The sequence below is a fragment of the Staurois parvus genome, unplaced genomic scaffold (genome assembly GCF_062004578.1).
Source record: "Staurois parvus isolate SC_StPar_1 unplaced genomic scaffold, SC_StPar_1.0 ptg000258l, whole genome shotgun sequence".
Classification (NCBI taxonomy): domain Eukaryota; kingdom Metazoa; phylum Chordata; class Amphibia; order Anura; family Ranidae; genus Staurois; species Staurois parvus.
The window spans coordinates 5,451,977-5,478,213 of NW_028318054.1; the positions used below are offsets into that span (position 1 = coordinate 5,451,977).

Sequence of the window (26,237 nt, forward strand, 5' to 3'; positions counted from 1 at the left end):
ACATCAACTAACTTCAGTACCTGGATGACAGCAAATCTTTCCTTTAACGTTTCTTTACCTAACAATGTCCTCCACAGCAGGGGTTTCTTAAACCTTTTTATCTGAAGGCCCAAATGAGAAAATTGTTACCCTATAGAGACCCAAGAATTTTGACTTTGTAATTCCCTCTGCCCCCTGCCTTGGACATGTTTTAGTTCCTAATAAGTTTGCATGTTGTCTGCAATGGTCAGTTTGCTAAGATTTGCCACTGATTCACTGATTATATGCTTGAACAAACTAGGCTGCACAGTCAAAGGGCAGGGAAAGACCAAAAAGGCACCCCCTACTGCACAGAGAACAATAAAGCTATGCACACTACAGCAAACACTGGATGCAGCCACACTGCACTGACAATGGGAGGCACTCAAGTAAAACCTGAGCCTACTGGCTGTATACACAGCATAAATGTGCCATGGTGTTTGTACACATAACATATATTTCAATTACCGTGTCATAATGAAAGTCTTACAGAGTGTCCCCATACATCATGGATCAGTGGACAAAGCTTTTACATTGGTTTAGGTAGAGAAGTGTCCCTTACATCGGTGGAAAAGGGGACACTCACTGACCACCAATGTGAAAAGGCACTGCAAAAGTCATCACCAATGTGAAGGGGTGGTCATTTAAGAATCTGCAAATCACTCACACAAAATACTGCCAGAGCTGTGGCCCCTCCCATCTCTGATGGCAGTTCATCGTGGTCTCTACAGCATGCAGACACTTACAAAATCAATTGCTGCACATTTCCCCCACTGCATACAGCATACAATAGATCCACTGCATGCTGAGAGAGTTTATGGAACTATTGGGCAACAGCATTGCCTCAATGCTAGGGCAACAATGGTACAGGGATACTGTACACATATTGTGAGTGGCAGTGGTGGCCCATGCTGCCTGGGAATTTAGCTGACTAAATTAATTTAGTCAGCTAAATCGATCATTTAATCAATTGATGAAAAACAGTGCCAACAATACAAAAATTATTTATAAAAATAATTTAACTGACTTAATTATTGTCAAATTATTTTGCCTATGGAGAAAATTCTTTAAACAACACAACAAGATCGACGCAAGTATAGACTGCACACTATCAAAAACAAATTCATATTTATTTCTAATAAGTCTCTTACAAACACCACTAACAGTCGGATTATAAGGTTGACACATACACTATATTCTGCAATGAAGTTTGAAAATTATTTGTTGCTGTAAAGTATGTACTTATGAAATTGAATTTCACCTTTTTTAGATATACTATGTTTTATAAAAATTTGGTAGATAATAACCTGCATTTGACTAGCCTGGCCCATGAACCCACTGCAGTCAAATTCCCGGGAGACATCCGTCTAAAGTTCTACCAATTCGGCAAATTAAAATTACCACATTTTGGGGTGTTAGGATATCTAATAGGGTAGCAAATCAGCTGGCCTAAAATAATTGCACACAGAAAAATCAGTAATTGATATGGAAAATATAGTTACCCTTCCACAAATAGGTTTAGGCTTTAAAATGGCTATCGGCTAAACTCTCCCAATATGGCTGCCAATCACTTGGTGGACTTATTTCTGGATGATGATGTGTCTCTTAGATGAGGAAGTCTGATCAGATCTAAATGATGTTCCTTAGATGATGTCTTTAGATGATGGGCGTGTGTCCCCTTTACATGAGATGTAATCGTAATGATGACGATCATCATGTGTGACTATGATGTGTGATCCCTTTTTTCTACCTGACTTGTTGTTTTAGCTATTGAGAACAATACCCCATGACACTCGACCCAGAGGGTACGTGCTATTATTTACTTCTTTCTCATTGGTGTATTATTTAATTGATTAATGTGTAATCAATCGATACCTGACTAGACCACCAGATAGCACCCTATGACCAGAAATGTCTATCCTGAGTTTATTTGGGAAATTAATTTTCTAGTAATTAACCCTTATATAATAAATGTATCTTTTCATACACAGCTACAACTTTGTTAGTTTATCTAAAATATATAGAACACCAATCTTAAAAATCTGAGGGGTTTGTTCAGCGATTGGACAGTCAGATCGTACAGTGTATGACTCCTATCAGCTCTTTGGATATATTTTGTCATTTTTAAACATTAATTCTTACTAGGTCCAAAAAATCTTTTTAACCAGAATGTATTATTTTATAATAAGTGTAATAATTCTTAACCATATTAGCACTAATATCATATCTTTTGTACCATTTTACAATTGTACAATCTGATTGTATATGTATAATTTAATTTATACATTTATCGTTTTACTCATTTTTTTACATACTGTATTTTCCGGCGTATAAGACGACTTTTCAACTCATGAAAATCTTCTGAAAAGTCGGGGGTCGTCTTATACGCCGGTATACGGCGATCCGGTGTCAGGGCGGCACTTTTTTGAGGGGCAGGGGTGTACAGGGGTGGACAGAGGGGCTGCTGTACCTTACCTGGCTCCAGTCCCACGACGATCCGGTCCAGGAAGCGCGGCTGCTCCTTCTTTCAGTTTGGCCGCTCGATGGTCGCGCAGCCGCTCGGCTCCGCCTCCTCACCAGCACTTGAAAGGCACACAGGCAACCAATCACGGGCGAGGAGGCGGAGCCGAGCGGCCCCGCGAAAATCGAGCGGCCGAACTGAAAGAAGGAGCAGCTGCTCCTCTCCCCCACTGACACCAATGATGGGGCACTATTCCTCATCCACACTGACACCAACGATGAGGCACTGTTCCTCCCCCACTGACACCAACGATGAGGCACTGTTCCTCCCCCACTGACACCAACTATTGGGGCACTATTTCTCCTCCCCACTGACACCAATGATGGGGCACTATTCTCCCCACTGACACCAACGATGGGGCACTGTTCCTCCTCCCCACTGACACCAACTATTGGGGCACTATTTCTCCTCCCCACTGACACCAATGATGGGGCACTATTCCTCCCACTGACACCAACGATGGGGCACTATTCTACCCACTGACACCAACGATGGGGCACTATTCCTCCCACTGACACCAACGATGGGGCACTATTCCTCCTCCCCACTGACACCAACGATGGGGCACTATTCTCCCCACTGATACCAATGATGGGGCACTATTCCTCCCCCACTGACACCAACGATGGGGCACTATTCCTCCTCCCCACTGACACCAACGATGGGGCACTATTCTCCCCACTGATACCAATGATGGGGCACTATTCCTCCCAATGACACCAATGATGGGGCACTATTCCTCCCACTGACACCAATGATGGGGCGCAATTCCTGCCACTGATACCAATGATGGGGCGCTATTCCTCCCACTGACACTAATGATGGGGTGCTATTCCTCCCACTGACACCAATGATGGAGCACTATTCCTCCCACTGACACTAATGATGGGACACTATTCCTCCCACTGACACCAATGATGGGGCACTATTCCTCCCACTGATACCAATGATGGGGCACGATTCTTTCCACTGACACCAGTGATGGGGCACTATTCCTCCCACTGACTAATGATGGGGCACTATTCCTCCCACTGACTAATGATGGGGCACGATTCTTCCCACTGACACCAATGATGGGGCACTATTCCTCCCACTGACTAATGATGGGACACTATTCCTCACACACTGACACTAATGATGGGGCATCATCATTGGTGTCAGTGGGAGGAATAGTGTCCCATCATTGGTATCGGTGGGAGGAATAGTGCCCCATCATTGGTGTCAGTGGATAAAATAGTGCCCCATCATTGGTGTCAGTGGGAGGAGTAGTGCCCCATCATTGGTGTCAGTGGATAAGATAGTGCCCCATCATTGGTGTCAGTGGGAGGAGTAGTGCCTCATCATTGGTATCAGTGGGAGGAATCGCACCCCACTGACACCAACGATGGGGCACTATTCCTCCCACTGACACCAACGATGGGGCACTATTCCTCCTCCCCACTGACACCAACGATGGGGCACTATTCTCCCCACTGATACCAATGATGGGGCACTATTCCTCCCCCACTGACACCAACGATGGGGCACTATTCCTCCTCCCCACTGACACCAACGATGAGGCACTATTCTCCCCACTGATACCAATGATGGGGCACTATTCCTCCCAATGACACCAATGATGGGGCACTATTCCTCCCACTGACACCAATGATGGGGCGCAATTCCTGCCACTGATACCAATGATGGGGCGCTATTCCTCCCACTGACACTAATGATGGGGTGCTATTCCTCCCACTGACACCAAGGATGGAGCACTATTCCTCCCACTGACACTAATGATGGGACACTATTCCTCCCACTGACACCAATGATGGGGCACTATTCCTCCCACTGATACCAATGATGGGGCACGATTCTTTCCACTGACACCAGTGATGGGGCACTATTCCTCCCACTGACTAATGATGGGGCACTATTCCTCCCACTGACTAATGATGGGGCACGATTCTTCCCACTGACACCAATGATGGGGCACTATTCCTCCCACTGACTAATGATGGGACACTATTCCTCACACACTGACACTGATGATGGGGCATCATCATTGGTGTCAGTGGGAGGAATAGTATCCCATCATTGGTATCGGTGGGAGGAATAGTGCCCCATCATTGGTGTCAGTGGATAAAATAGTGCCCCATCATTGGTGTCAGTGGGAGGAGTAGTGCCCCATCATTGGTGTCAGTGGATAAGATAGTGCCCCATCATTGGTGTCAGTGGGAGGAGTAGTGCCTCATCATTGGTATCAGTGGGAGGAATCGCACCCCATCATTGGAATACCATACTGAAATAGCATACCATATTGAAATCAAATCTGATGTTTTTTAATTTTTATTTGGTGTGCGTTGGAACAGGGGTAGTCTTATACGGCGAGTATAGCTCAAACCCTATATTTTAACAGGAAAAGTAGGGGGTCGTCTTATACGCCCAGTCGTCTTATACGCCGGAAAATACGGTACATTTATTCTTTTTTGGATCAATTTATTGTCAAGAATATATCGTTTTAATAGAAATTACGCTATGCTATAATTGTTTTATTTACTTATTATTCATTATTTACATTTTTAAAACTCTTTTTACAATTGTACAATCAAACTGTATAGTGTATGGCTCAATTTATACATATACCACTTTTAAGAGATTTTATTTTTTCTCTTTTTTATTAGGTTAACATATCACCCATAATGTATCATTGTAGTTGTCAGGAATGGACTGGCCAGCAATAGTGGGACTCAGCTGCCTTATGAGCTGCAGTACCAGGGCTGGCCAGCGGGTGCTCCCAGCAATCAGAGACTCAACCTTGCAGCCAGTCAAACACCTGGAACTAATTATACTGGTGTATTTAAGGGACATTCAGACCTGCAGACTCTGCCTTGGTGTTGTGTTTCTCTTGGGCCCTGTATCCTGTTCCTGCTCTCTGTTCCTGTCTGATTCTCTGCTGATCCTGCTCTGATCCCTGGCTTGTCTGACCATTCTCCTCTGCCTGACCCTCTGTACCACGCTGCCCGCTACCTGCTGAACCTGGCCTGTGACCCCGACCATTCTCCGCTTGCTCCCCCTGTACCTACCTGCCCGACTGATATTGACCCGGCCTGCCTGACGACGCTTGCATTGTATGTACTGTTATCTGTGGGTGGTTGGTTGGTTTGTTTGCACTGTGTTATGTTTTAGTATTGCACTGCGTTTATGTTTGTATGGTTAGTGTTAATAAATTACATTGTTTATTACATATCTGAAGTCTGCGTTTCCCTGCGTCAGTCACACACCTCTGGTCATACCCGGGAGCCCTGACATTACACCAAGGCCAATCCTGACCAGAAGTGGCTGCACAGGGAAGCCATCTTGGCTTGTTGATGGGAAGGATGGATCTTGATGAGGTTGCGTATTTATCTCTGCTTGTGTTTGATGACAGAGAGTATGCTTATCAAACTCTGAAGGAGTATACCCGGGATGAACTGCTAGAATGTATACGGCTCGCTCATGTTCTAGTAGATCAGGGCACAGAGTTCTCTGAGGTGCAGCCTTTGATTGAGGTTTGTGCCGAGTTGGTTTCATCTGGTACCCCCGAATGCAGGGATGAATTTTTGCCACCATTTAGTGCAGACCAGGTAGAGTCCCTGGTGTGGTTATTAGAGGATGATGTGGGTTACTTTCTGGAGCGTTATTCCACATGTTCACCACAGACACTAACAGATTGTATAAACGCAGTGCAGTCTTTGGTCAGACAGGCTTTGTGTAAGCTCAGCTTTGTTCAACCCATACTGCAGACATGGACAGACTTGTTGCACTCAGCCTCAGTCAGCTTACAAAAACCCAGTCCTGCTTCTAATCTATTTCCTCAAAACTCTATTCCTGTATTCCCAACAGCTCCTCCTGCCCTGCTATCTACCGCATGTCAGTCCCCTGTTCCCACTCGCTGCACCTATCCTGCCTTTAACCCTGTAAAGAAGCCCTCTGTAACAACTGCTCCCTCTCCTGTTCCATCCTCCAGCTCTTCTCTGTCTCCAGCTGCTCCATTCGTTTGCAGACCTGCGTTTACTTGCAGTGCTCCAGTAGTTAAAACCAGAAAAAAGCGAAAATTCTTTCCAACCAATACCATCCTGCCAGTATCCAAACCGGTGAACCTGCCTTCCGTGGTTCAGCCTGAAGCCTCTACTCAGCCTGAATCCTCTACTCAGCCTGAAGCCTCTACTCAGCCTGAAGCCTCTACTCAGCCTGATGCCTGTACGCAGCCTGATGCCTCTACTCGGCCTGAAGCCTCTACTCAGCCTGAAGCCTCTACTCAGCCTGATGCCTCTACTCAGCCTGATGCCTGTACGCAGCCTGATGCCTCTACTCGGCCTGAAGCCTCTACTCAGCCTGAAGCCTCTACTCAGCCTGATGCCTCTACTCAGCCTGATGCCTGTACGCAGCCTGATGCCTCTCTTCAGCCTGAAGCCTCTACTTGGCCTGAAGCCTCTACTCAGCCTGATGCCTGTACGCAGCCTGATGCCTCTACTGGGCCTGATGCCTGTACGCAGCCTGATGCCTCTCTTCAGCCTGAAGCCTCTACTCGGCCTGCTGCCTCTACTCAGCCTGATGCCTCTACTCAGCCTGATGCCTCTACTCAGCCTGAAGCCTCTACTCAGCCTGAAGCCTCTACTCAGCCTGAAGCCTCTACTCAGCCTGATGCCTGTACGCAGCCTGATGCCTCTACTCGGCCTGAAGCCTCTACTCAGCCTGAAGCCTCTACTCAGCCTGATGCCTCTACTCAGCCTGATGCCTGTACGCAGCCTGATGCCTCTACTCGGCCTGAAGCCTCTACTCAGCCTGAAGCCTCTACTCAGCCTGATGCCTCTACTCAGCCTGATGCCTGTACGCAGCCTGATGCCTCTCTTCAGCCTGAAGCCTCTACTTGGCCTGAAGCCTCTACTCAGCCTGATGCCTGTACGCAGCCTGATGCCTCTACTGGGCCTGATCCCTGTACGCAGCCTGATGCCTCTCTTCAGCCTGAAGCCTCTACTCGGCCTGCTGCCTCTACTCAGCCTGATGCCTCTACTCAGTCTGATGCCTCTACTCAGCCTGAAGCCTCTACTCAGCCTGAAGCCTCTACTCAGCCTGAAGCCTCTACTCAGCCGGACGCCGGCATTCAGCCTGATGCCTCTACCCAGCATGATGAACTGATCCAGCCTGACGATCCTGTTAGGCCAGTTGACTCGATGCCCGCTGTTGATCCAGATGATCCGGTACCTGATCCGGTGCCCGCTATCGTGCCAATTGACTCAGAGCCCGCTGTCGTACCTGGTGACTCGGTGCCCACTGCCTTGCCAGATGACGCGGTGCCCGCTGTCAAGCCAAATGACCTGATGCCTGGTGACCCAGTGCTCGCTGTCATACCTGGTGACCCGATGCCCGCTGTCCAGCCAGACGATTCAATGTCTGCCCCAGTGCCCGCGGTCATGCCAGTTGACTCGGAGCCCACTGCCTTGCCAGATGACGCGGTGCCCGCTGTCGAGCCGAATGACCTGATGCCTGGTGACCCGATGCCCGCTGTCCAGCCAGACGATCCAATGTCTGACCCAGTGCCAGCGGTAATGCCAGTTGACTCGGAGCCCACTGTCGTGCCTGGTGACTCGGTGCCCGCCGCTTCGCCTGGGGGCCCGAGACCTGTCGCTCCGCCTGGGGGTCCAGCGCCCGCCGCTCCGCCTGGGGGTCCGGCGCCCGCCGCAACGCCTGGGGGCCTGAGACCTGTCGCTCCGCATGAGGGCCCGAGACCTGTCGCTCCGCCTGGGGGTCCGGCGCCCGCCGCTCCGCCTGAGGGCCTGATGCCTGTCGCCCCGCCTGGGGGCCCGGCGCCCGCCGCTCCGCCTGGGGGCCCGATGCCCGTCGCCCCGCCTGGGGGCCCGACGCCCGTCGCCCCGCCTGGGGGCCCGACGCCCGTCGCCCCGCCTGGGGGCCCGTCGCCCCTCCTGGGGGCCCGGCGCCCGCCACTCCGCCTGGGGGCCCGATGCCGGTCGCCCCGCCTGGGGACCCGATGCCGGTCGCCCCGCCTGGGGGCCCGATGCCTGTCGCCCCGCCTGGGGGCCCGGCGCCCGCCGCTCTGCCTGGGGGCCCGATGCCCGCCGCTCCGCCTGGGGGCCCGATGCCCGTCGCCCCGCCCGGGGGCCCGACGCCCGTCGCCCCGCCTGGGGGCCCGACGCCTGTCGCCCCTCCTGGGGGCCCGGCGCCCGCCGCTCCGCCCGGGGGCCCGCTGCCTGCTGCTCGCCCGGGGGCCCGGTGCCTGCTGCTCCGCCCGAGGGCCCGCTGCCTGCTGCTCCGCCCGGGGGCCCGCTGCCTGCTGCTCCGCCCGGTGGCCCGCTGCCTGCTGCTTCGCCTGGTGGCCCGCTGCCTGCTGCTTCGCCTGGTAATCCGATGTGCCTCTGCCCAGAGTCCGGCCCTATGTGCCTCTGCCCGGAGTCCTGCCCGATGTGCCTCTGCCCGGAGTCCTGCCCGATGTGCCTCTGCCCGGAGTCCTGCCCGATGTGCCTCTGCCCGGAGTCCTGCCCGATGTGCCTCTGCCCGGAGTCCAGCCCGGTGTGCCTCTGCCCGGTGTGCCTCTGCCCAGTGTGCCTCTGCCCGGTGTGCCTCTGCCCGATGTGCCTCTGCCCGGAGTCCAGCCCGATGTGCCTCTACCCGGAGTCCAGCCCGATGTGCCTCTGCCCGGTGTGCCGCTGCCCGTAGTGCCTCTGCCCGGAGTCCAGCCCGATGTGCCTCTGCCCGGAGTCCAGCCCGATGTGCCTCTGCCCGGAGTCCAGCCCGATGTGCCTCTGCCCGGAGTCCAGCCCGATGTGCCTCTGCCCGGTGTGCCGCTGCCCGGGGTCCTGCCCGGTGTGCCAGTCTTTGATATCCCGCCAGTTACCAGACCCGGGCGGTGGAACATTTTGCCCAGCTAGGACTGTTTGGAGCGTCCTGAGGCCGCTCCTTGAGGGGGGAGTACTGTCAGGAATGGACTGGCCAGCAATAGTGGGACTCAGCTGCCTTATGAGCTGCAGTACCAGGGCTGGCCAGCGGGTGCTCCCAGCAATCAGAGACTCAACCTTGCAGCCAGTCAAACACCTGGAACTAATTATACTGGTGTATTTAAGGGACATTCAGACCTGCAGACTCTGCCTTGGTGTTGTGTTTCTCTTGGGCCCTGTATCCTGTTCCTGCTCTCTGTTCCTGTCTGATTCTCTGCTGATCCTGCTCTGATCCCTGGCTTGTCTGACCATTCTCCTCTGCCTGACCCTCTGTACCACGCTGCCCGCTACCTGCTGAACCTGGCCTGTGACCCCGACCATTCTCCGCTTGCTCCCCCTGTACCTACCTGCCCGACTGATATTGACCCGGCCTGCCTGACGACGCTTGCATTGTATGTACTGTCATCTGTGGGTGGTTGGTTTGGTTTGTTTGCACTTTGTTATGTTTTAGTATTGCACTGCGTTTATGTTTGTATTGTTAGTGTTAATAAATTACATTGTTTATAACATATCTGAAGTCTGCGTTTCCCTGCGTCAGTCACACACCTCTGGTCATACCCGGGAGCCCTGACAGTAGTAATAGTGATTATTATTTTTTTTTTTTTTTTCCAGCACCTACAGTGAAGGAAATAAGTATTTGATCCCCTGCTGATTTTGAATGTTTTCCCACTCACAAAGAAATGATCAGTCTAAAAATCGAATGGTATGTGTATTATAACACTGAGAGACAGAATAGCGACAAAAAATTCAAAAGAAATGCATGTCTAACAAATTATGCACTGATTTGCATGTTCTTGAGAGAAATAAGTATTTGATCCCCTATCATTCAACAGGATTTCTGGTTACCAGGTGTCTTTCATACAGGTAACAAGCTGAGATTAGAAGCAGTCTCGTAAAGGGAGTGCTGCTAATCTCATTTTGTTACCTGTATAAAAGACACCTGTTCACAGGAGCAATCAAACAATCAGATTCCAAACTCTCCACCATGGCAAAGACCAAAGAACTGTCCAAGGATGTCAGGGACAAGATTGTAGACCTACACAAGGCTGGAAAGGGCTACCAAACTATCGCCAAGCAGCTTGGTGAGAAGGTGACAACAGTTGGTGCAATCATTCGCAAATGGAAGAAACAAAACAACTGTCAGCCTCCCTAGGTCTGGTACATTTGATTTTTAGGCTGATCATTTCTTTGTGAGTGGGCAAACATTCAAAATCGGCAGGGGATCAAATACTTATTTCCTTCACTGTATATTCTCATTTTTGTTCAGCACTAATGTTCTCATTTTTATGTGATTATTTTGATACTCTCATTACGATTAACTGTTTGGTTTTAATTGTGACCCAGTGGAGGGGGCATTGTATTGATGTCAGATTGATATGGAAATATTGTTATATTCTTTCTAGAACCAGCAAACACAAATGCTCCTGCGCTTGGGGATGGACTCGATGCTACAACCACATTAAGAATGTCCTGGAACATGCACACCTTGCTGCCCTCAAATGGACCGGGGGAATCCAAATATACTGAATGGGGAAAGAACAAAAAGAGGGCGCACAGGCCTAGTGCATTACCATAAAAAATGTTTAATAAAAAATAAAGTAGGTGTTGTACTCACAAACGACAATATAGTCAAGGCACATCATAGAAGAACAGCGAGCAGACATTTGGTCAGTTGGCTCTGAGGAAGAGGCAAGTCCTCGAAACGCGTCAGACTTTTTGATGTCTAAACTCCCTATTGTGGACTGTTACTCAGCGCGGTGTTGATCCAGCTGTTCTTCTATGATGTGCCTTGACTATATTGTCGTTTGTGAGTACAACACCTACTTTATTTTTTATTAAACATTTTTTATGGTAATGCACTAGGCCTGTGCGCCCTCTTTTTATATTCTTTCTAGCCCTGATGAAGGGGGAACTTAGACTCCCGAAACGTGTTGGATACTTCTTGAATTATACTCCTGACCTTTAATGGAATAAAGTTGTATTTGGACCTCTTGGCAGTGGTGTGATGCTTCAATTTCAACTCTTCTTACATTACACTACAAACCAAAGAGACTGTGAAGATCCTCTGAGGTGTAGAAGCCACGTGCCCAGGAACTAGATCTTTTATACCAACATTAATACCTTAAGATAGCAAAACCAGTAGAATAAACCTACAGGTCCAGCGCTATCTTTCCACTTTCCTCAAATGGACACACAGAGTTAGTTTGGGAGAGAGTATGTATGAGTTGCCGTCATAGCAAGAGGGAAGGAGGGGATCAGGAGTACCAGTGGGGGAACCGAGAAGAGGAGGATTGGGGCTGCTCTGTGCAAAACCATTACACAGAGCAGGTAAGTATAACATGTTAAACTTTTACAAACATTTTATATGCATATACAATTTTTCCTCACTTAGGCTCTAAGTATATCTGACACAATCAAGCAATCAAATTAATCTCAGCATTAGGAAACAGAGCACATTTTTATAGATGGTCAAATTGTGGTTGAGTCACAGAGGTACCCCAACCTGGGTAAAAGGAAGACAAAGAAAAACGTGGTATACCAGATGAGAATCCATTACTTCATCTGCTGCTTTCATTTCCAAAAATGCACAAATTATACTATCCATGGGAGTTTCTCTGTAAACATCTTTGATTAATTACCGAGAACTTTCACTGAAGTAAATTGACAGGTTTTTTGGAGCATTCTATGTGGAAAATAGAGCTTAGTCAAATTTACCATTTAAGCAAATGATTCTTCATGCAAATCGGAAAATGTATCTATGCTACCTAAGGCACAGTTTAACAGTAAATATGATTATGCAAAATTTCCATGAAAAATTGCCTTTAAAAATGTCCTAGCAGCAATAAAATCTATTTATATAAGCAAATAATTCTGAAAGCATGCAGCCCCTTTTCAAATGTTTGTGAATAAACAACTCTTAGATACAGATAATTATGCATATTTTGTAATTTCAAGATTGTGAAATATGCTGTTCCCAGTCGAGTTTGTTTAAATAAAGAATTAATTGCATTAAAGCCATACCTTTCATTGTGTTTGTTAAAGTTGGTTTCAAAGAACATAAAAACAGTGAAACAGTAATCCATACAAGAAAATCCCACTTTAAACGAAACAAAAAACACATACTTATAAAACTCCAAATGATAATGTGGTATGTCTCTGACTGTACAGTAACTTGGTTACAGATGGTAGATGGCAGTCAGGTGTAAAGAAATCTAGCTAGTTCATAGTAATGAACTTTTGTGTCTTACTAACCAGTATGTTTATGTGTACAGCCAACACCCCTGGTAATACTTTTATTTCAGAGTATTTATAGGCATAAAAATCTATTCAGACCCATGGCTTTTTCCCAACTTAGAGTAGAATTCTGGGATAAAACTAACTAATCTTAAAAATGCTCCTTCCTCCTTCTAACACCTATTCTATTTAACATGTACAAAAAAGGTCTGTATACTTACCTATTTTTAAGCTGCTCTGGGAGAGTCAGCTTATCTCCCACATTAGTCAGCGCCAGCTGCAGGGGAGAAGAAAGAGTGCTCGACAATGGCTGATAATGCCTGAGCAGTGACATCACTTAGAGGTGTACTAAGGCCCAGGCATTGCCGGTGCTCCCTTCTGTCCCTAGAAGCTGCTGCTGACTGGCACAAGGCCAATCATGTGGCCGAACTGGAGCAGCATAAAATTAGGTAAGAAAGATCTTACACACATTAGTTAGCATAGGTGTTAGGAAGTGAGAGGAAGAGGGGACATTAAAATTAGTTAACTTTATCCCAATGATTCTACTTTAAGAAATGCCTGCTGATCTAATGTTTATGCGTACCTTACTTTCGACCATTCAGATACAAAGGCACTCAAAGCACTTATGTGACCGAATTACATTTCACCTCTAAAGATTTGAAAGAACTAAAAGCTGGGCATACACTACTAGAATTAGTTTTTTTCTAATGCTTAGTGTGGTCAAATCAGTGTTTGTTTTCAACAGTAGTGATGAAAAAATTAGACAGGGCAGGTTGAGAATTGTTTCTCATTCTAACTGTGAATATGGTTTGTGTTTGGCAAAAATAATACATATTGTAATGAAAACTGTTTAATACACCTGGGATTATATTTAAATAGCAGATTTGGATGGATTTTTAATGGCTTTTAAACAAAGTTAGTTGACTCAATTATAATGTTCTGGTGAGAATTTTTGTAGGAAATCCACTAGTCAACTTAAAACATTGAATGTATAAACAATATAGGAGATTGGGAAATTAAGTTGGCGATGGAGAAAACCAGATGCAAATTTATAGTTGAACTACACTGCATCTGAGCACCACAAACCAAAAGAGCTATTTAACCACTTCCCATATGCCCTATAGCAGTAATACTGCTACAGGGCGGCAGGGGTATGCAAAATCGCGTATATATATGTGATTTTGCATTTCCGGGTAGGGTCGCGGCCTCAGCTGTCAATCACGAGGCTGGTGATTACTCGCTGGCACCCGGTGATCGAGGATTATTACTGACGGAGGGAGAGAACTGTATGTAAATAATACAGTTCTCTCCCCTGTTAACTCCTGCACACTGCTATGCATGGCTTTGCATAGCAGAGCCATGCATAGCAGTGTGTTTACAGTGAAACACACACACACAGCACACAGTTAACCCTTTGATCGCCCCACATGTTAACCCCTTCCTGCCCAGTGCTATTAGTACAGTGTCAGTGCTTTTTATTAGCACTGATCACACTTATAGTGTCACTGGGAATGTCAGTATATATACCGCCATTTGTGAACGCTACAACTTTCACATAAACCTATTAATTTACACATATTGGGATATTTTTTTAAGCAAAGACATGTAGCAGCATACATTTTGGCCTAAATGTATGACAAAATTTGTCTTTTCACATTTTTTTACTGGACATGTTTAATAGCAAAAAGTAAAAAATATTGTTTTTTTCTCAAAATTGTTGCTTTTTTTTATTTACAGCGCAAAAAAGAAAAAACGCACACTCAATCAAATACCATCGAAAGCTCTATTTGTGGAGAAAAAAGACTGTAAAATTTATTTAGGTTCAGCGTTGCATGACCGCGCAATTGTCAGTTAAAGTAATGCAGCGCCGTAACGCAAAAAATGGCCTGGTCAGGAATGGGGGTAAATCCACATGTTTAATATGCAAAGCAAATGTCAATCCATGTCTCCATGCTTTATTTTGCTGAGAAATCACTTAGAAAAACACCCCCTAGCATTTCTGGCCGTGGCCATCCTGAGTATGGGCAGATCATTAATTTGGCAATTACTTCTCTACTGCTAGGGTGACAGTATGTTAAAAAAAACACATGAATAATAATATAAAAAAAAAAATGTAAAAAAAAATGTGAAAAATTATGTTTTTTGGTTATAAACGAATTTGTTTTTTTTTTTTAACTAAAAAGATAACAGAATATATTTTGGCCAAGATTTATATAGAAAGATTATTTATTTGCAAAATTTTATAAGAAAAACACTTTTTTTTCAAAATTTTTGGAGTTTTTCATTTATATAGCAAAAAAGTAAAAATTCCAGTGGTGAATAAATACCACCAAAATAAAGTTGTATCTGTCTCAAAAAAATGCTAAAAAATTCATATGGGTACAGTTTTGCATGACCGCGCAATTGTCATTCAAAGTGTGATAGCACTGAAAGCTGAAAATTGGCCTGGACTGGAAGAGGGTGAAAGTGTCCGGACTTGAATTGGTTAATGACCACATATTTTTTAAATTTGCAGAACATGGGGCATCCTCACTCTGAAACCTGTACTTTTTTGCAGAGTTTCTAAGCAATTAAACACAATATTATAATAAGATCAGTTCACTAATAGTAAGTCACTTTATATTGGTTATATTTTTTAATTCTGCTGGGAAATCATTTCATATCAGAATAAGGTAACCATAATGGCCATGCAAAACTGATATAATTAAATATTGTTCTGAATTGAGAAAATACTCGTCCAGGCCCCTTACAGAGTTTGATTAAAAGACAGCACATTGCAATGTGAAGGTTACCTTGTCACTACACAATAAATAAAAGGAATCATCTATAAAAATCTGAAAAATGTTCTTCCTATAGTGACTAATCAGAAATAAGCTGTTATTCGGCAGGTAACAGATAAAATATGATAACAAACATCTATGTAAATTGGTAATGTGTTTTGTTTGTTTTATATATACACTGCTCAAATAAATTAAATGAACACTTTTTAATCAGAGTATTACATCAAGTCAATTAAACTCCTAGGATATTGACCTGTTCAGCTAATAAGTAGAGGGGGATTTGTTAATCAATTTCAGCTGCTTTGGTGTTAATGAAATTAACAACAGGTGCACTAGATGGGCAACAATGAGACGACCCCCAAAACAGGAATGGTTTTACAGGTGGAGGCCACTGACATTTTTTTCCCTACTCATCTTTTCAGACTGGTTTTCACTAGTTTTGCATTTGGATAGGGTCAGTGTCACTACTGGTAGCATGAGGCAATACCTGGACCCTACAGAGGTTGCCCAAGAAGTCCAACTCCTCCAGGATGGCACATCAATACATGCCATTGCCAGAAGGTTTGCTGTGTCTCCCAGCACAGTCTCAAGAGCATGGAGGAGATTCCAGGAGACAGGCAGTTACTCTAGGAGAGCTAGACAGGGCCTTAGAAGGTCCTTAACCCATCAGTAGAACTGGTATCTGCTCCTTTGTGCAAGGAGGACCAGGATGAGCACTGCCAGAGCCCTACAAATTGACCTCTAGCAAGCCACTGGTGTGAATGTGTCTGGCCAAACAATCAGAAATGGACTTCATGAGAGTGGCCTGAGGGCCTGACATCCTCTAGTGGTCCCAGTGCTCACTGCATGGCACCAGAGAGCTCGATTGGCATTTGCCACTGAACACCAGAATTGGCAAGTCCGTCACTGGCGCCCTGTGCTTTTCACAGATGAGAGCAGGTTCATCCTGTGACAGACGTGAAAGGGTCTGGAGAAGCCATGGAGAATGTTATGCTGTCTGTAACATCATTCAGCATAACAGTTTTGGTGGTGGGTCAGTGATGGTCTGGGGAGGCATATCCATGGAGGGACACACAGACCTCTACAGGCTACACAATGGCACCCTGACTGCCATTAGGTATCGGGATGAAATAAGATTTTCAGGAATTCAGGGTCTCTGAATTCAATCCTCTGTAGGTTGATAATTTTCATTTCCATCAAACGATGGGGCATCCTAACATTCCTAACACATTACCCAGTCCATGTCAGTATAGATATTCAGCATGATGCTTTTCCCCATTGAGATCTGATGTGTTTTCAAAGTGTTCCTTTAATTTTTCTTAGCAGTGTATATTTTGTACACTGTCTTGAAATCATAGTTGCTACTTGGTAAGAAGTTGTCCCTGCTACAAACAATAAAATTTTGGTTAAAATAGTCATTTTCTGCAAGTAAACCCCTATGAAAATATCATGTAAACCATAGCACACTCACCTATCAGACAGGAGGGACTTCAGTGGTTTACTGGAAGATGATGTCTTAAATGGTCTAGTGAATTCTTTTCTGTCATCAATGTTTGGAGATTTTTGAAACCGTCTGCAGAAAGGCAAATTAAATAATCACAGCTAGATCTAAAATCAGATGAAAAGCGTAGTAGCCAGAGTCTGGAGCAGATGCATAGCAACCAATAAGCTTCCATCTTTCTTTTTCAAAGTTTAACTGGACAAGCTGAAGTTAAAAGCTGATTGATTGCCATGCACAGATTCTCCAGATTCTGTCTGCTCCAATTTTGATAAATTCCCCCTTGTGTTTCTTTTAATTTCCGTATTATGTAGTCTTTATAGGAAGTAAAAGTCATGCATACGGCCTTGATCCTTGTGTGCTATAACATAGTGACTCCTCCAGAATTCTGAGTTCACAGGGGAAGCTGTGAGAAAGCATATTCACTAAGACAAAACCAGAAGCTTAGGGTGTCTTCAGCAACAGTAGTTGGTGTATCTTACTATGGCAGACCAACTGTTCATAGCTTAAAGTGCAGCATCTCATATGGTGCAAGTGAAGATGTATAACACAGCAAGACCTTTACCTTTCAAATGTTAACATTTTACTGTATTTTGAAAGTAAGCTATTAAAACTGCCATGCCACCTCCTTACTGCAAGGGTTAAATGCTTGATTTTATATAGAGGAAACATAATAAACAGTTATACTTAAAGTGACAAGAAATTCTTTTTTTCCTAAATTCTATTCAAGTATGTATTCTCAATTATAAAAGGACCTTCTATTGCTCTCGGCCTCCTTCAAGTTCCATTTTATTTTGCTGCTGTAATCCAACTTCCTGTTGGAGGTTGGCTACATTTGTTCCCCATGGTCCCACCTTATGTAGGAATGATGCCACCCTCTCTTGCTTGCTCTTAAAGAAGAAATACAGCCAAAGCTCTTTTGGCAGTATTTCTCTTGTGGATCACAGGAGTAGATCGTTCTGCAATCCTGTGACCTGTTTGCAGCTGACCGCGAGCTGAAGCCCGCTGTCGGCTGATGTCAATCAGCTGGTCCAGGCTGGGGACTTTAAAGTCGGGATCCACCCCAGAGTCTGGAGCAACACCTAGCTCAGCCTCTCAGTGTGCCACTGAGATCTTGAGCCAGCCACTCTCTACCCCTCCACAGCCCAGCTCTCCAGTGAGCGCTGGGGGAGCACAGCACAGCAGTGACAGTGACAGTCACCGCTCTCTGCTCAGCACAGCAGTGATAACTCAGCGATCATGTGATCGCTGAGTTCTCTCCCTCAGGGCCAGCAGGGTACAGATGCAGAAGCGGACCAATGCTGCATCCACCTAGGTAAGTATGATTTAAAAAAAAAAAAAAAATAGACTCCGAAAGAAAATGATTTCATGAAAAGTAGATAACTAGTGGATGTGTATGAATTATTTTTGGAGAAGAAGGATATTTGGACAATAAGGATAAAAATAGTTTTCCTTGTTCCTGTGGCAGCCTGTGCCCTTCTCCTCTCCCCAATGCTCCAGGTTTTTGGTAGCCCCTGGCTGTCCTCACCTACAATGCAGGACTGTTGGTAGAAATGTCTGTAAGTATGGTACCTAACTATTGAGCCTGTTAAAACAGAAGTATCGCCAAAGGTTTTCTGGTTATTCTTATCTTCTGGGTCACTTGTCGGAACTTACTTTTGCACTCCTGTGACCCAGAAACAGTCAACAACAGGCTATCAGCTGATGTCCCAGAGCTGCTCCAGGCTCCGGAAGGATCAAGACCATATTGTCAGGATCCACCCAGCTGCCTGACTTTCATCTGGCTCCGTCTTACAGGACCGTGCTGAAGGACCGAAGCCAGCTGCACCTGTCCCCTATCCTCTGTACTGGAGGGCCAGAGCGGAGAGCAGTGACTACTTAGAGAATACCAAGAAGTGAGTGATCAGAAGTCATGTGGTCGCTCAGTTCTCAGTCTTAGAACCGACATGAGACAGCTGCAGCATCACACCAATGGGGTGTGTATATACGTTTTTTTTTTTGCAGTTCCAAACTTTTGAGCTCACCTACACCCTAGCCTTGCCATTGGTTACATGGCCAACAGGATAGATCAGGGGTGTCCAAACTTTTTTCAAAGAGGGCCAGATTGGATGAAGTGAACATGGTGGAGGGCCGAACATTTTTCCGAACATTCTTTGAACCATTACAATTAAATGCAAATAAATTATTTTATGCCAAGTTAATTGCAAACGACATACTTTTCATTTCATAACATTAAGATCAACTGACAGCTGAGTTTTCACAATGTATTGAAAATAAATTTTAAAAAAACTTACCTGCACTAATGTGAAGGGTGAAAAAGGTAGCTGGAGCTGAAGTCTCTGCTCGGCAGCCGGGAGGGGAAGAGAAACACACTTCACGCTGGAAGCCCGGCCCTGACGTCACCACCCTCTGTCGCTCCCAGCGCGGCGCAGTCACGCATGCGCACTGCTCTCAAGCAGAAGACTGTCTGCCACAGAAGGGAGGGCCGTGCGACAGCCGCATTTACACAGACCAGGGAGAACGCACCGCAGTCAGGCATGCGCACTGCCCTCTGCTCTCAAGCAGAAGACTGTCTGCCATAGAAGGCAGGGCCGTGGGAGGGCCACATTACACCGAGCAGGGAGGGCTGTTGGAGGGCCGTATTAAACCGACCCCCGGGCCGTAAATGGCCCGCGGGCTGGACTTTGGACATGCCTGGGATAGATGTATGCTAATTATTTAACCATTCTATGATACACAAAAAACAAACTGATCAGTGACCAACAGAAATAAGCTTTTACCTCTGTCTCTTTCCTCTGCTTGATCCAGATACTCTACTGCTATTTGTAGATACAATCTGACAATGAACAGTTCCTAGAAGCAGCATTAGGCACATTGGTCCAGCTTGCTCACTCACACTTGCCACAGGCACCAAGCAATACAGCACTATTGAGATCACTAAAAAATTATAGAGGATAAAATCAGACATACTGAGAATATAAAATCACACTTGAAAACAGTACATCAGTTAGCATTTTTTGAGATTTTGGCAGCATATAAAATCTGAAAAAAAAAAAGAAGCAATTATATCTCAGCCCACAAGAAAAAACAACAGCTAGGAGTGTGGGATGTACTGTAATGCTGAAAACTGGAAAAAAAGATGTCAACCACCCACAGCAGGCAAGTATTAAAAAATATTATGTTTATGTGTAATATAATAATAAAAGGGGACCACAGGCAACACAAAATGTGTACTAAATATGTAAACTAAGAAGCTATTTACCTTTGTGTTATAGATCCAGGGATTGAAACAAAACAACTTGGCTTCCTTGTGAATTCTTGGCATTCACAAAAAATGCAAAGCATTCACATACTGAATATTTCAGAGTAGTTGCTGTACGCATCTGTTTTGGTTGTCATATTCTGTTTTGTGCAGTTCATGCGTGGGGCACATTGACTGCATTTGGCTATTTTGTGAAAAAAGAAACACATGGGGGTCTGTTCATGAGAAAACATTTCTGTGTGAATATCTCAATTTTTCCAAAAGACTACTACATTTATTTCCTATGATCGTCAGCTCTGCCTAGTGGCCATAATGCGTTATTTTCCTGAAACACCTCAATTACGAAAATATTGCATTATAGCCACTACATATGGTGATTATTTGTGAAATGCTTGAGATGTTTCCAAAGAAATGTTTTTTATAAATAGACCCCAGGGTGTGTGCACTTAACCCATTTTCTTTAAAAGGCAGACCAGCAACCCATTATTCATCCACTGCCATTTTCAAACAACACTAGATAAATACAGTAGCCCTTGGGTAGCCATTCTGCCTGCTAATCAATGTTAGGTACACAGAGACACTGTACCGAGCAGACTTTAGGGGCTCGTTACCATGTTATCTCTGTGATTGGTCATCACAGTGATCACGATTTGTTTAGTGTTGATCCCTCCCTCTTACACAGAGGAAGGAAAGAGACTGTATTACTTGTGAATGGGGAAAGAATGATTGTAAAGGCAGCTGCAGAATCATTCATTTTACACTGGGAAAAGGATCTTTTTATAATCCATTCCTGCCTCACTACTCTCCTACACATATTATCTCCAATGCTGTCTCTAGTGACCTGTATATTAACCGTTCACCTTCTTTATCCTGCATTTGTGAACATTAACCCCTTCATCTCTATCCTGCCACTGTATGTGACCAGTACATTAACCCCCTCACTTTCTCTATCCTTTATGTATGACCTGTACATTTATTGTGTCTAATGCACCATTACCATGCACAATGTTTAAAATTAACTACATGATGACCAGCAACGTACGTGTGCATTGCTTGATTGGAAGTGTGATATCTTTGTCATCGCTGCAGAGACTGAGATCTAATTTTTTATTGCCGGCAATTCCTTTGAATGTAAAAGTAATCCTAGCGGCTAAGAAGCCACTGAATTACATTTACAGCTGGCAGAAGGGGGTCCCACCCAACAAATTAAATTCAAAATGCTAACAGCAACTTACAAAGCTATCCATAACTCGGCTCCCAGCTACATTATTAACCTACTCTCAAAATACCAACCAAATCATTCTCTTTGTTCCTCCCAAGACCTCCTGCTCTATAGTTCCCTTGTCACTTCTTCCTATACTCTCCTCCAGGAGTCTCTCCTATCCTATCAAATTCCCTACCCCAATCTGTCCAACTGTCTCCTACTCTGTCTTTTAGATTATCCCTGAAAACCCTTCTCTTTAGAGAAGCCTATCCTGCCCCTATCTAATAACTATATTTTTATTTCCTCCATCGGCTCATCTTCCACAGTTATTACCCCTTGTATTTGACCCTCCATTTTAGAGTGTACTCTCTAAAGAGCAGGGCCCTCTGATTCCTTCTGTATTGAACTGTATTGTAACTGTACTGTCTGCCCTCAAGTTGTAAAGCAATGCACTAACTGTTGGCACCATATAAATTCTGTATAATAATAACCCACTCTGTATACTAAAAACAAAACAAAATTATGTATTGTTCATATATAACACCACCCTGTCAAATGATAAAACAGTTGTGAACAAAACAAATAAAAATCCCATTTTGTGTTCATCGCTTTGTGCTCCACAATTATTTTAATATCATACATGTAACTCCACATGTGAATCTACCACCAGTCATATGCTTACCTTGACATTTGACTTATAAACAAATGGTCAAGATCTGCCTTCCCCTTTAAGGGGCATATAAATATTGGGTGGCTTTTGACACTTTTCTGGAGTCATGTATCACCCTTTATCCTCCACACTTCCCTTGTTTTCTTGGCCTCTAATGTTGTCTTCAAATATAGCAGAACCTATTCCTCTATAATGCTCTTTAACCTTTACCGCAACAGTTGTTCAGAGAAAAAAAGAGGAATCATAGTGCTTTCTGCTTAAAATATCACAAATTTTATCAAAAAGTTAAAACATATACTCATGGTGTACTGTGTACAACACTCGTGCTCTACAGGTAAAAGCATGTACACTTCCCCATTAATAACAGAGTTCAGCAGCCATAATTTGGGCAAAAACCTCTTACTTCTGGGTCCGATGTGATGATGTCATTAGCACCCCCTAACTAGGGTACAGTGTTACATGACAGAATAAATGTCAGTCAAACTATCAGAGCACTGAAAACTGAAAAATGGATTGGTAATGAAGGGGTACTACAGGCAGATACTCAAGTGGTTAAAGAGGATTTTAACAGTCTTTTGAAAACTTTCAATAAAAATTATCATAATTTAAATTATAATTGAAAAAGAAGAGGATTTGAACTTTGGAATCTGTGCCCAAAAATGGAAAGAAGAAGGGAAATGACTAGTCAGTAGTATTGTCTTTGGTATCCCTGGAGCTGATTTTTGTAGGAGACAACAACCTTGGTAGAGGCAGGACTTTGCTTCCTCATATCAGTGCATCCAGCAAGGAGAACAATGAGCAGTACAGTAGTGAAATCACTAAATCTCATTCAGTCTCTTAAGACTAGCAGTCAGAAACAGCAGTGCTTTGGATTCATGCTGAAGATACTATATACTATAGTTATAAGGTACAATCAATTGCCAGGAAGAATTCAAGATAAAAGGTACATTTTGTCAGAGAACTACTTAGGCACAATTTATATTTATAGATGTTTCACATAACATAGCTAATTTTCACTTTTTGAGTTCAGTTCCTCATTAATGTTGATCACACCAAATACCGAACAGGACACCTACATGTAGCAGGTGTAGTTTCCTTTCTCCACTGCAGGTGACACTCAATTGCAGTGGTATTGCAGGAGGAGAAGAGTCAAGAGGAACCTGTTCTTCCATGGTTTTCTGGGTCACTATGGAAGCAATCCGGTTGGATGCTGCCACCCCATGTGAATCTGGTGGCCATCTTGGGTCTATGTAAGACCCTGGCTCCCGGGTTTGGCGCACATTTTGCGAATAGACAGTGCACGGACAGATTACCTGCCAGTTAAGGAAAGTGAATGGGTGGTAGGGAAAGGTACCAGATGAATAGAGACAGGATAGGGGCATGCTATGCTTCCCAGGAATTCCTAACACGGACCTCAACCAAGATGGCCACCGCTGGACTTCCGGTTAGCGTCTGACGTCACTGATGCGTTTCGTCATCACGACATTGTCAAAGGATGGTATCCTTTGACAAAGTTGTAATGATGAAACGTGGCAGGAAGTGACCTCAGACGCTAACCGGAAGTCCAGAGGTGGCCATCTTGGTTGAGGTCCATGTTTGTATACCAACACTGATGTACATCTTTTTACTTGTAAGCGCTTAATACATATTGAATTGTTTGGTTTGCTATGCAATGGCTGTCTATTGTGCTTTGATTTACATACCGGCTTCGAGATGGAATTGCCAAGAGTGACGATGGTCTGAGTTTATCTATTCAAGGCTTTATTCATATGCAGTTTGGTAAGGTGCATGAGCCGTGAGGTGCTGGGTCACCTTATTGTCTCACACGGATTGGTGGTTATTGTTTTGGGTTTAGGGTGCATGGTGTGGCACTATATGATGTCCATTTATTTAAATTACTACACTATGTGAATTTTGTTTTTCCGGAGGGTCATTCATCACATATGAGGAGGAATATGGAAGGAGGAATTCAAGGGATTGATCTCCCTTTACAAAGCAAACAATTTTTGACTAGAGGGTAAAATTAAGAATTATGGCTATAACACAGGGGGGCACTTGGTGAAGTTTTTGGCACTTTTTGAGCACTTTTATGTGAGTGTAATTTAGTTTGAATTTTTACATGTGAAAGAGATAATGCACTATGCGCAGTTTATTTAATATTTTTGAGGGGTAAAGAGGAAGAGGATGACATTGCATTAAGGATATAGGAATTGAGCACTTAGAGATCCATGGTGAAAGCCCAAGCAATAAGAACTTACCTATCGACATTATAAGTTTAAGGACTTTTGATCTAATTGGGACTCTGAGCAACGGTTAATTTCTTGGCTTCCTGGGGAGGAAGTAGTATCTTAGCAACTGGGGGTTGTGTACCATGTGGATGAGTTTACAGTATACACATATTGCATTTTGTGTTTAAATAACATCTGGGGTTTATTCTGGATTTCACACAATCATTTCTGGTGAGTCATCAATTCACTGGGGGACGGTCATGGCAATTTTGAATTTGAATTGTTTTACTGCAAGCAAGAACACTTTATGGTGGTGGATGGACATTATTTAAAAAACATTTTTTTCACCATTGTTTTCTGATATCGAGAACATATATTTGTTTTGACACATTTCAGTTTCACTATCATATATTTGGCGCTACACTTTATGTTTCACTTATTTATTTAGGTTTGTATACTACCTATTGGTGTTAGCTGCTTTACACTCTCCGTCAGCGCTAATATTGTTTTTTTTATTTTATCTGATAAATGCAGAAATGCTAAATTTTTTACAATGCACCACACCAAAGTTAATATAAATGAAATACCTAAAATTTGTCTTCTACCTCTAAATTTTAGGTGTACTTTTTTATGTGACAGTTGTCAATCAGCACTTATTTGGTGGAGAACACTGGCAAACTGAAGCTCTAAGAGCCTATGCTGGTGAACTTCTGTTTGCATCAAAACTGCTTCTCTCCCCATACAAGTCATGTGAATACAAAAGCAGGTCGCTACAACTTAAAAGGAAGTCAAATGCAGGACATAAGTTGGTCAATTGCAGGTAAAATGCACCTAAGAATGAACTCTGAATTATTTCAGAAGTGTCTCAAACTGATTTCAAATGTAGGCTGAATGGACCTCAAAGTAATCTCCATCTGCTTATTGACACAGATCCTAAACATAGAACTACTCAGGGCAGAGTGATTTTGGGTTCCTTTAATGCAGAAGAGATAGTGAACTTCTCCTCTCCCTCCTGACTTCTACAGAAAACAACAAAACTCATCACTGCCAGACTTTTTTTTTTTTTAATTTTTGCACGAACTGTAAAATCTGAATTTTTTTGGCCTGAAAATTACTTAAACCCCCAAAACAATACATACTTTCCAAAAACAGAGGCTCTGTGGAATAAAATGTCAGTAGTTTAATTTTTTTCACACGACAGATAGATAATAGATTCAATTACTTTTAGTGCACACAAGCACAATATAATTGCCATTTTTTTGTAACGTATAAAAGATGAGATTGTAACCATTAAAGAGATACAAATATGTCAAGCCTTAAAGTGATTCTAAAGCTTTTTTTGGCTTTTTTAGCCGAGATTCCAGTGCACATCGCTGGATCAAGAGGGGCTTAGGGGAGTATTAGGGGGAGCTGCTGCACAGAGAAGGTTTTTTACCTCATTGCGCAACAGATGTTTATGTATGTGGGGGTGGGTGATCTTTTGCTTTATTTTACTTATTTATATCACATTTAGATTTTTTAAAATACATTTTTGTATTTTTCTCTCTTTTATTTTATTGCTACAATGAAAAATGCCTCCATGGAACTGCATTAAGAGGTGATAGGTCCTCTTTCCGACTGTGGGAGACATAGACTGTGCTTGACCAGTAGTTTATCTAGCCACACTGTTCAGGATCTGACAGCTCAGAACCCAGAAGTAATCAGAGGTAAGCACTTTCAGGTTCACAATTTGCAAAGGATATCGGAGCACCATCCTGACTGTAATTTTTGTGGCCCCAGGCTCCTTTAGGCAGTTGGAAAGCCCAGAAAACAAGAAGGAGATGCTTACAATGGGAGGGGGAGGTCAGG

At 44.1% G+C, this 26,237-nt stretch overlaps 1 protein-coding gene across 2 annotated transcripts in view; it reads right to left on the bottom strand.

The window, feature by feature from the left end:
• Window positions 1–26,237, bottom strand: part of PHTF1 (putative homeodomain transcription factor 1) — a 166,815-nt gene that overhangs the window by 98,969 nt on the left and 41,609 nt on the right. For both annotated transcript variants that reach the window (XM_089681071.1, XM_089681070.1), the window contains exons 6-7: window positions 19,806–19,962; window positions 16,999–17,100 (exon numbers count right to left, since the gene is read on the bottom strand). In XM_089681071.1, the coding sequence (XP_089537197.1) occupies window positions 16,999–17,100; window positions 19,806–19,962 (259 nt within the window). The remainder of the gene's footprint in view (window positions 1–16,998; window positions 17,101–19,805; window positions 19,963–26,237) is intronic.